Below are 12461 nucleotides of genomic sequence, written 5' to 3' on the forward strand. Positions count from 1 at the left end.
CTATAATCTTAGAACTACATTATGTCTATATATGTGAATGTGTTAGGTACAATTAATTATGAATCATTAATTTAGTGATGAGAATGATAGGCTATCGTATGAAGTAACTTTTATAAACGCGATATCAAAAGGTCTTGGATCATTGGTCTTGCATTAGAAGATGGGGTGCCCATTGTTAGTAGTCCAATAGCTGTTATTTGGGTATGTATTTTTATGAGTTCACAATTTGCACTTTAAATGTATACAAAAATGGGCCTATTTTAGTTTTATGGATCTGAGTATCTCATGTAATGAAATAAATTTACAAATATTTTGTCGTTCATGTGGGAATGGATGGTCCTTTGGTGGATTGAAACACGAGAAATTTGAGTAATCTAGCCTCTTTAAATTACCCTTCATTTTTCATTGTTTTCAAAAATAATTTTTAGACAGTATAGTACAATATAATAAAACGATTAAAAATGTGAGGATGATATAATATACTATCTTATGAGGTAACTTCTATATATAAGCGTTACACCAACTAACGTACGTGGCATTCGAGTCTAGTCTGGAGTCATGGGTTACACATTGTGAGTAGCCCAATAGGTGTGCTTTGGCAAGAGACTTTGCAATCTGAACTCTAAATGTACGCATAAATTGGTCTAGTTTATTTCTATGTTGCTCATGTTATAAATAATATGGTGGATATATCCACAAATAAATGTATATATATAATAATGGGCTTAGTTTGCTCCTATGTAGTCCATGTAATGAAATAAATCCACATATAAAGTATTATAACGGACAAATATATCTTTATGACATTACAATAATTATTGCAATCTCATTAACAATTATATTGCTACAAGTAGATACATCCAACAAGAACGATGAAATGTCATCCTATTTTTGTAAGTATAAGCATTCAAAAATTTCATAAAACTAAAGGTGTTGAGATACTCATCTAGCAGTTGTTGGTTGTACTTTTACCTCAAGGGATTAATTCTTCTAAAAGTATAAGTATATCAAGTGATGGACTCACACATATATAAATTTCATTCTATTTTTACACATGCATGCAAAACGGATCAAACCTCCCAATGTATACACTTATCAGCATTCCACCAATAAAAATTATAAATGTGTATAAAGATGTGGAAACCTGAGTTTTCATGCTGCACATGTCAATTCTAAATGAGTGTAAGTTTGTTTGGATTATTGTGTTTATGATTGACATGCTAATCCAAATGTACAGCTCAAATAAGGCCACGTTTGATGAAAATCACCTCGTGTCCTTATATATTATTTTCTTTCTTTCTTTTTTGAAAGAGATTTTTTTCACTTTTAATCATTTTCACATTGGTACTCAATTACTAATGTTTTCATATTTGGTTTTACAAATTTTAAAATTTACCACAATGAGCCCTCTTACGTAATTTTTGATCACTAACGACTAAGAGCATCTACATCAATATATTTTTTGATGTTTTTGGAATTGTGCAAAAAAGATGAAGTGTTTTTTATTTTATTTTATGGAGGGCGATGTTTTTGGATGATTTTAACTCTTGCAAAATGAAGTTTTTTGCAAGTTAAAAAAATAAAATAAAATTAGTGAGATGTTCAACTTCAAGTGCGTCTTACTAGCCCGCCACTCTCAATTAATTAAGGCCATGTTTAAAGAATGACAGTGAGACATGTAATGAAATTGTTTGTTTTTTAAAAATTTTGTTAAATTTTTATTTTATTTAATTTTATTGTTAAATTCTTTTTAAGTTATGTATTGTAAATGTAAGTATATAATTTTGATACCATATTATTTGAATTGAAATTTTATAATTATATATTAAATTTAATTTTGACATACTTCATTTAAATATAAATAGTAATAATTATATTTTTAAAATGATAATAAATAAACATATAATTATAATATAATTTTTGTAGATGGGTGGGTACTATACACAAAAAAAACTTAAAATTAATAGGGAGAGATTTTTACGATTGAGTAAGATAGTAGATTATGATGTGGCCGAATGCTGGTTATTACACGTGCATAATAGTCATTTATATATCACTTATAACTTCCGACAACGTTATGAATTATTGTACATCACTATAAATGGTTGTAAAACATCATTCATCTGTCCACGCCATGCACGTTGGGAAAGTAGTTTTATGGTGATTTTATGTAGAGTTAATAACCAAAATGGCCCCTCGACTATGTCATAATTACAAATTTGGTCCTCAACTATTATTCTTATCCAATTAAGTCCTCAACTATGCAACTTTTACTCAATTAAGTCCTCAACTATACAATTCTCACCCAATTTAGTCCTCAACTATACAATTCTTACCCAATGTAGTCCTCTGTATTAATTTGACTATTTGTTGACTGTCAAAAGTTGGGATAAAATTATAATTTTACAAGATTTCTCCTTCCTCTCCATTTAGCAGCGTCAAACCATGCAGCAATACACTTCGATCAGATTTCGATCGTCAAAAAATCGTTGGAAATCAAATTCATGGGCTATCCGATGCATAACCACTACTTCGATATTGACAGGTTTAGAACCCAACCGGAGCTTATTGCTACATGGTTTGGCGCTGCTAAATGAGGAGGAAGGAGAAAACTTGTAAAATTACAACTTTATTTCCACTTTTGACAGTCAACAAACAGTCAAATTGACAAAGGACTAAATTAGATAAAAATTGTATAGTTGAGGACTTAATTGGGTAAGAATAATAGTCGATGACCAAATTGATAATTACGACATAGTCGATGGACTATTTTGGGTATTAACTCTTTTACGTAATCACCTACCTCGATCTGCTCTTCGCCTATATCTTCAGCCTTCATCGTCATCAGCTATTCATACTCATCAATGGCGGTTCCCTCTCTTTCTTCCTCCTCCTTTCTCATCATATTCTTCTGTCTTGTTTCAGTCAGCCTCTCTGTATCATCTGAGAATCAGGAGACCTTTATAGTTCACGTGTCGAAACTCCAAAAGCCCCACGTTTTCTCCACCCACCGTGACTGGTATGCATCCATCATCACTGCCATTTCTCCTCTCTCCCCCCACCCATCTAAGATCTTGTACACATATGGCCGCGTCGTCCGCGGCTTTTCCGCTCGCCTGACGCCTTTCCAAGCGTCTGAGCTGCGAAAAGTCCCCGGCGTGATATCTGTCCTCCCGGATCACGCCCGCCGCCTCCTCACCACCCGCACGCCTCAGTTTTTGGGCTTAGCTGAATCGTCTGGCCTCTGGCCCAACTCTGATTACGCAGATGATGTTATAGTAGGGGTCCTCGACACCGGAATCTGGCCGGAGAGGCCTAGCTTCTCCGACGAGGGGCTATCTCCCGTTCCTTCCAGCTGGAAGGGCAAGTGCGAGAACAGTACGGATTTTCCGGAGACTTTGTGTAATCGGAAAATCATTGGCGCTCGTGTTTTCTACAGAGGCTATGAAGCTGCTCGTGGAAGTCCGATTGATGAATCGGTGGAATCGAAATCGCCGAGAGATACGGAAGGCCACGGCACGCATACTGCGTCTATTGCGGCCGGGTCGATTGTTGCGAGCGCGAGTATGTTTGAATATGCGCGTGGTGAAGCGAGAGGGATAGCGATAAAAGCCAGAATAGCTGTTTACAAGATTTGCTGGAGCTCAGGTTGTTACGATTCCGATGTCCTCGCCGCCATGGATCGAGCTGTTGAAGACGGCGTTCACATCATTTCGCTTTCCGTGGGACCTTCAGTCTACTGTCCGGACTACGATCAGGATTCATTTGCGATCGGAGCTTTTGGTGCGACGAAGCACGGCGTTCTCGTATCCTGTGCCGTTGGAAATGCCGGTTCCGGCGCAAATACCGCCGTGAACGTCGCGCCTTGGTTTCTCACGGTTGGAGCTTCCACTCTCGATCGGCAATTCCCGGCTGACGTGGTATTAGGGGACGGAAGGATCTTCACTGGCGTCTCGTTATACTCCGGCGAACCGCTCGGCGAAAACAAACTGCCGGTGGTCTACGGCGGTGATGCCGGCAGCAGGTACTGTTATTCAGGAGAATTAAACGCTTTAAAAGTCGCCGGGAAGATTGTGTTCTGCGATCGAGGAGGCATTGCCAAAGTCGAGAAAGCAGTTGCGGTAAGAGAAGCCGGCGGCGTCGGAATGATCCTCGCTAACCTAGCTAGTTCCGGTGAAGAGCTCGTGGCCGATCCTTATCTGATTCCAACGTCAAACGTCGGTGATAAGGACGGAGACAAAATCCGGAATTACATAATCTCGGATCCGTCACCAACCGCCACAATTGTATTCAGGGGAACAGTGATCGGAACCTCGCCGTCGGCACCGCGAGTGGCGGCTTTCTCAAGCCGCGGTCCGAATTACGTGACTCCTGAAATTCTCAAACCGGATGTGATAGCTCCCGGCGTTAACATTCTAGCCGGCTGGACTGGCGCCGTCGGCCCATCCGGCTTAAGCATTGATAAAAGAACAGTAGAATTCAACATTATCTCCGGCACGTCCATGGCTTGCCCTCACGTGAGCGGCTTGGCTGCCTTGCTTCGAAAGGCTTATCCGAAATGGAGCCCCGCCGCTATCAAATCCGCGCTCATGACAACGGCTTACAATTTGGACAATTCTGGAAGCAATTTTACGGATCTTGCCACGGGCAAACAATCCACCCCGTTTGCCCATGGATCCGGGCACGTGGATCCAAACAGAGCATTGGATCCGGGTTTGGTATACGATTTGGAAGTGAGTGATTACGTGGATTTTTTATGTACCATTGGATACGATACTTGGAGAATCGCAGCCTTCGTGAGTGACTCATCTTCAGTGAATTGTAGCGCAAGGAATTTGGGCACACCTGGGTCTCTAAATTACCCCTCTTTTTCGGTTGTTTTTTCGAGTAAAAATAATATGGTAAAATACAAGAGAATAGTTAAAAACGTAGGAAGTGAAAAAAATATCAATTATGAAGTAAAAGTGAGTGCCCCTTTAGGTGTGCAAGTGAGTGTCTCACCAACCAGGCTAGAATTTAGTGAGGAAAATGATGCGTTATCTTATGAGGTAACTTTTACTAGTACTAGATTGGGAAGTTTTAGTGAGTCATTTGGATCATTAGCTTGGGAAGATGGAGTGCACGTTGTTAGAAGCCCAATAGCTGTAACTTGGAGAATGTATTCTCAAGAAGCAGCTTTAATGTAAGTAAAATGGGCCTAGTCTAAATGAGTCCATGTAATAAAATAAGTCCACAACTTCATATACAAATTATTATATATGGTGGACAAATATATGTATAATATTAGAATAATGTTATAAATATTTATTTAGTACGGCCATTATCCACTTATTCCTATTTTAGTGGTGTTTATATTATGAGTTATCATGTTATATATATGATGTATGTTAGTACCAAGACTATGTGGTCTAATGGTATTTGGGTTGGACTTTTATTTAAAAGGTTGTGAGTTCGAGCTTTAATAGAGGCAATTGGTTCTTTGTATTTTAGTAGGTTGCAGTAACATTCAAAAAATATATGATTGTTAGTTATTAATGAAAGAGTGGTTATGGGAGTTTTTTGCACTTTTGGTTCCACGATTATAGTGTTATTAACAACTTTGATCTACGACTTTTAAAACTTGTAGAATTGGTCCACGACTATGACTTTCTTAGCAAATTTGGTCCTTTCGGTGCATTTTAGGTTCAAATTTTTGGGAAAAAAATTTACTCCCCATTTTAACATGGGTAATATTGTATTTTTCATCTCACAAACTAATTACATAAATAAATAAATAAATAAACAACTAAAATTTTTTGGCGTTTATCGAGGAGAGTGAAACTGAAAGTGAAATTGAAATTGGGTGACTTTTAATTTCAATCACCGTACTACTGGCTGTGTTTAATTAATTAATTAATTTATTTATGTCATTTAAATACACAAATTAGATATCCAGTTACTTATATATGAACTTCTTTTATAAATTTTGCATTGATATATTTTGAAATAGTTATTTAAATATAAATATTGATCAATAACTCATACGCGCAATGCATATGTAAATTTAGTGATACTAATCATTGAGAAAACGTAACAATCTTGGTGTTATGCATAGTTAATATGGTAGGTGTAATGTATGCCCAAGAAAACCCTTTTATAAAAGAAGATGCATGCATATATGCTCCCAATTTATTATATTATGGATAAATGTGAAGTGGTGTACCATGCATCGTATAGTAATAAGCCACGTACCAGGCCTCGCTTTGAAGTACAATTATTGTTCATTTTTTCTTCGGCTGCAATAATCCGCATGCTTAAAATGCGGTTATTTTATTTATTTATTTATTTATTTATTTATTTATTTTTTTTTTTTGGATGAGGACTTCATGGTGGTCCAATGGTCCTCGTCCAAGTTGGACCTCCAAGGAGTCCGGTGATAAGAGTTAGGGGCGGTGTATATATGTAACGCCCGGATTGGACTTTTGTTTGGAAGGTTATGAGTTCGAGCCTCAGTGGAGGCGTTATTGGTTCTTTGTGTTTCAGTAGGTTGAGAAAGTATATGAACAGATACTACAATGTAATAGGGCTAGTAACATTCAAAAAAAAAATGTGGCAAATGATTATGTGGATCATTGTGTAGATCATAAAAAAAAATACAATTTTAATATATTAAAAGTACATTATTTTTGTATTAAATATACATTATACAAGGTAGGGACGATACTAATCAAGTTGGTCAGGTTGTAAGCTTGATAAGCATAATGTTTCAAATTAGACTCTTAATTTTAATAATTATATTATTTAATTACTAGAGGGCTTAATTATCTATATGCATCGAGTATTAACAAAAATATAAACTTTGCATTTATCTTTCATCTTAGGTGTGTTTGGTTCGCGCATGCGAATCAGAATCAGAATCGGAATGAGAATGAAATACTTGGTAATGATAATAGGTTTTGATGAAAGTATTTTGCATGTTTGATAGTAGGGTGGAATTGAAATGATTATCAATATTGATGTTTTGTTGTATGTGGGCATATAATGAGAATAAATGTAATGTTTTAAAAATACAAAAATAAAAATCAAGACACTGGATCATAATATAATGAATAATGATATGCAAAGCATCAATATAAACAAAAAAAAAAATCAAAACAAAAATCTAAAAGTACTAATTCAAACTTAAAAATTAGATTATCAATAAGATTGAATGATACCCTTTTTAATTAGGGAATGAGATTTTTAATTGAAAGGGTAATCAAATCCCATAGTTGTGGCATTCAAAAAAAGAGAAAAAAATCTCATAGTTGTGTATGTTTTAAAAAGTTATCAACCAAACACTAAATATGATTTTGATTCTCATTCCTAAAATTTTTGATGTAGCAAAAATGAGTGATGGTGAGTGTACGGGTGTGTTATGTCGTCCTCAGGGGATTGGGGGTTATGGCACGCAATATGCAATCGCAATAAACTAGGCACTAGCATAAGGAAATCAACAAGAAGCTAAGCAAACTACAAGTTTAAGGAAATGATAAGACTAACACATATACACAAGGATAAACACAAAATAAAGAAATAGGACTCAAGCTAGGGAGCATTATCATCTAGATGCTTTAACAACCTAAGGGATTAGGGTGAACAAGTAACCAAGGAAACAAGCGGGAATGCACGTAGGTATCCTAGTCTACGAACCATTCTCATGATTAATAAACAAGGATTAGAACAATGAATTGTCCCACTTTCGTGGTGAATCAATTCCAAGTCCATCAAGCACACAAAGCATCAAAAGCCACAAACTTCTCCCATTTTCATAGGAAAAATCGGGTTTATGCAAGGAGTAGCTTGGAATCTTAACCCAACTCTCATTGAGGCCAAGAATCCTCCAAAACATGTCAAATGAATGTTGTACACCAAGCATTAACAATATACAAACACAAATCTTTCATAAACTCAAGAACCCTAGGTTAGAGTTCTTCCCCTTTTTGCAATAATCACAAATCAAGCATCAAGATAGATATTACAACCCTAACTCAAGTCCATAAACTAACTACTCATGATTAAATAACATAAAGAACACAAAAGCATAAGTAACAAACATAAATCTTGCAAAAGAAAGGGATAAAAGGAAGAAAAGCTTCTCTATTGAAAATGGATGGTAGAATCTTGAAATCCAAGTGTAGATCCTTCAATACAAGCTTGAAATATGATAAAGAACCTAAATCTACACCTAATCTAATACTAAAATATGAAAAGAAAGAGTAGAAAATAGTTAGGGTTCGAATGGGGTTCAAAACCGAGTAGAAATGAGTGAAAACTCAGCTAAAATAGAGCAGAGACGGGGGGCTCGACGCGTCGAGCATAATTCTCGACGCGTCGAGCATTTACAGAATGCAAATCGCGACCTCACAGCCCAGATTCGACGCGTCGAGTGCTTCTCTGCAACGCAACTCCGATTTGTAGGCTGATTTTGACCACTTTATGCTCAGAATTAGGCTTCGGTGTCTTCATGAAAGTTGTATATATTCAAGTCTTCTTTCAAATGGCGCAAGAATCACTTAATTTGGACAATCCTAAGTCGAGATATGATCAAATTACCAAACAGTGGTCAGTTTCGGGTGAAATCTGTAAGTTCGGAACTTCAACTTCAAGGATGATTTTGACCACTGTGGCTTCCTTTTTAGGCTTTGATGTCTGAATATGAGTTGTATCCCTTTGAGTCTTCTTTGCAATGGGACAAGAATCATGTAATTTGGATGTTTTTAGCTTGAGATATGGTCCAAGAACCACTACTGGAAATTATGGAATTTCCGACCACCTAAAAATGATCTTAAATTAAGTTGATACCAAAAAGTCCAAAAAGTGGTTGGAAATAGCAAGAAAGGTTTTTCCGGATACCAAAAGTGGTCGGAACAAGGCTTTCGACTTGATTTAAGATCACTTTCAGGTGGTCGGAAATTCCACAATTTCCAGTAGTGAACCATGACGTCGACGTGCAGGTCGGGAATTGCAATTGCATGGTGCTTGCTTCTCTTTTGTTTTGGTTTGCCCACATGACCAAGACCATTGAAAGAACCACCCTAGACTCCTTTGGAAGTGTTGCATCCATCTCCATAGCTTCATATTTGGCTCTCATTGACTCCAAATTCATCCAAAATACCTCAAAAATACACAATTGCCTGCACTCTACAATTTATGCATCAAAAGATATAAACAAAGAAATTAAGGCACTTCTTTGCATAAAATCAAAGTGTTTGTCACTCAAAATATGTCTATACAAGGGGTAAAAATATGGACATAAGTGCACTTATCACTAATGTATAAATCCATTAACCAAACACACCATTAATATCCCACCAGTATTTTATGGCATGTTATACATTTATAATGTATCAATAATTGTATAGTAATACATAGTTTTCGCATGTTATCCATGTTTGAATTATGAATCATTAATTCATTCAACTACCAGTTCAATTGTTCTTCAGCCATATCATTCTATTCGATCACATGCTGAAAATAGGGTTATCTGCAATGATTTTACAGAATAATGGTGGCCTGGGAAGAAGCTAGAATAGTAGAATACACACATAAAATGGTAAGAGAGTGTATTTGACGATAAGAAGAAGATATTCAAAAAATATATAGAGTTAATGTAAGGATCGGATATCCTTATCCTTAGTACTACAAGGTGGATGTCCTTGTTACACTTAATTATGAATCATTAATTCGTTTAGCTACCCAACCTCGTTGAAAATATGGTCAGGAGTTCAATTGTTATTTTGCCATTCACATATATGCTGAATTAAAATTGGGCAGTCAATTAATGATAGCATTCCAATTTCGTTTTGCTTTCTTTCTGAAAAAATAAGTAAGTTTGAATCCCAAATTTAAGAATTTATCACTGTTTTTACCCTAAAAATAGGTAGAGAAAGTAAATTGAGGGACGCGTATCTTAACTAGCATACATGTATCAAATGCTTATTCAAATTCTGTACCTGCTACTACTAGCAAAGCAAAGCTCGTGGACTTACTTTGAGTTAATTGGCCCACCTAAAAAAAAAAAGGAATATGAAATTATGAGAGTATTTTTTTTTGTTGACGAGGGAAACTCCACAACCACTTCCCTAGAGTGTGTATTGGGTAAATCTCGCGTTATGACTTTAGTCGGTAAAGGAACACAATGAGGTAAATCAACCTAAGTTGCATGTAGATGATCGACTCAAATAAAAAAGACAAATTGTTTGCTCCTTTTTATTTTATTTTATTTTATTTTTCTCATATAACATCCCGTTACTAATGATACAACAATATTACAAATTTGACTCACAATGTATAAGAACAGGACACAAGGTGGAGTTTATCCCGTGTACACATTTACGCATTGGGTTCTTCTCATTATAATTAGATAATTAAGGCGGGTATGTATTAGTAATATTATGGCCCATCTATTTATTGTGGATGAATATTTAGAAGTTCTAGTACATGTACTCCCTAAATTTTGTGGCGGATTCTGATAAGTTATTTTTTTTGTTATGTGGATCTCAATACAAGTGTTTACATCAGGTTTTGTGTGTGAGAGTAGTTGGGAGTACATGTAGCCGTTTCCAATATTTAGTGGTGTGGCAAATTATTGTGTGGACCGTGATTCACATAGCTGTACGTGTGGACCACGGTCCAATACGATGTTGAATTTTATGAGTTAGAATAATGTACATTATGAGTTAGAATAATGTATTTTATGTGTTAAAATAATATACATTATGTGTTAGAATAATGAAACTTTTATGGTAAGATAATGTATTTTATGAATTAGAATAATGTACATTATTCTAAGTACATCATGAATTATGAAAATGTATGTTGCAGTGAGCAACGTGAAAATAACATTACCTGAAACGACATCATTTTTTTACCATAGTCTACAGTGGTCCAAGCAATTTACTACAATTATTGTCCTACTGCTTGATTGCCAGATTGCCATGCCATGCAATACATGCATGATGCATGCTGAAATAGGTTCGTTCATGGTGGTTTTTACAAAATATGTCTCTGTTTTTTTTTTTTTTTTTTTTTTTTTTGAAAATACAAAATATGTCTCATTATTCGCCTATAAATTCAGCGCTTTTCTGTGCATTATATTCATCATCATCCACACTACGTACCTAGCTACCTTCACAGTCAATGGCTGTTCCTTCCTCCTTTCTCTTCATATTCTTATTATTATGTGTGGTTTCAGTGAGGGTTTCTGTTTCGTTGGAGAAACAGGAGACCTTTATCGTTCACGTTATGAAATCTAAGAAACCCCTTGTTTTCTCTTCCCATCATGACTGGTATTCCTCCATCATCCGTACACTCTCGAGCTCGAACCAGTCATCATCATCTGAGCTTTTGTACACCTATGACCGCGTTGCCCACGGCTTTTGTGCTCGCCTGACGCCCTCCCAAGCGTCGGAGCTACGAAACATCCCCGGCGTGATCTCTGTCCTTGAAGACCAAATCCTCCAGCCCCAAACCACTCAGTCCCCTCAATTTTTAGGCTTAGCTGAGTCGTCTGGTCTCTGGCCCGACTCTAATTACGCAGATGATGTTATAGTGGGTGTTCTCGACACCGGAATCTGGCCGGAGAGTCGCAGCTTCTCTGACGAGGGTCTATCTCCCTTTCCTTCCCGCTGGAAGGGCGCGTGCGAGGTTGCTCCAGATTTTCCGGCGACGTCGTGTAATCAGAAACTCATTGGTGCTCGTGCTTTTTACGACGCTTACGAGGCTTTTCTGGGAAGAGCAATGGATGCATCGGTGGAGTCGATTTCGCCGAGGGATACGAATGGGCATGGCACGATTTGTGCCTCTATTGCGGCCGGATCTATTGTTGCAAACGCCAGCTTTGCGGGATACGCGCCGGGAGAAGCCAGAGGCATGGCGATAAAAGCCAGGATAGCTTCTTACAAAGTTTGTTGGAATTCAGGCTGTTCCCGTGCCGATATTCTCGCTGCCATGGATAAAGCTGTTGAAGACGGCGTGGACGTGCTTTCTCTCTCTATTGGACGTACCTCCCCTGGGCCCTACTATACCGATTCCGTGGCGATTGGAGCTTTTGGTGCGATGCAGCACGGCGTGGTCGTTTCCGCCAGCGCTGGAAATGCTGGTCCTGCGTCATTTACCGTCGATAACGTCGCGCCATGGATTCTCACGGTTGGTGCTTCCACTATTGATCGGGAATTCCCGGCCGACGTGATACTAGGCGACGGCAGGATCTTCACTGGCACCTCCTTGTACTCCGGCGCACCACTAGGGCAAAACAAAATTCCGGTGGTCTACGGCGGTGATGCCAACAGCATATACTGTCGTCCCGGAGAACTTGATGCTTCAAAAGTCTGGGGAAGAATCGTGTTTTGTGAGTCCTTATCACAAGGCGATATTTCAGAGATTTCAAAAGGAATTGCTGTAACACAAGCTGGCGGCGTTGGAATCATCATTGCTAACCG

General features: G+C 37.4%; 2 protein-coding genes across 3 annotated transcripts in view; both read left to right on the plus strand.

Moving 5' to 3' along the window:
• LOC109187449 (subtilisin-like protease SBT1.4) overlaps window positions 1-12461 on the plus strand; it is a 45296-nt gene that overhangs the window by 2877 nt on the left and 29958 nt on the right. The window lies entirely within an intron of this gene.
• On the plus strand, window positions 2077-5314 carry LOC109187723 (subtilisin-like protease SBT1.4). Of its 2 annotated transcripts, none has more exons than XM_019338016.1 (2): window positions 2077-2171; window positions 2807-5314. In XM_019338016.1, the coding sequence occupies exons 1-2, from the start codon at window positions 2158-2160 to the stop codon at window positions 5184-5186; spliced, it is 2394 nt and encodes a 797-aa protein (XP_019193561.1). In that variant the 5' UTR covers window positions 2077-2157; the 3' UTR covers window positions 5187-5314. The 2 variants fall into 2 exon arrangements, with proteins under 2 accessions (XP_019193561.1, XP_019193563.1); XM_019338018.1 differs by having other exon boundaries at window positions 2087-2171; window positions 2803-5314.

Source organism: Ipomoea nil, unplaced genomic scaffold (genome assembly GCF_001879475.1).
Source record: "Ipomoea nil cultivar Tokyo-kokei standard unplaced genomic scaffold, Asagao_1.1 scaffold1421, whole genome shotgun sequence".
In the NCBI taxonomy this organism is placed as follows: domain Eukaryota; kingdom Viridiplantae; phylum Streptophyta; class Magnoliopsida; order Solanales; family Convolvulaceae; genus Ipomoea; species Ipomoea nil.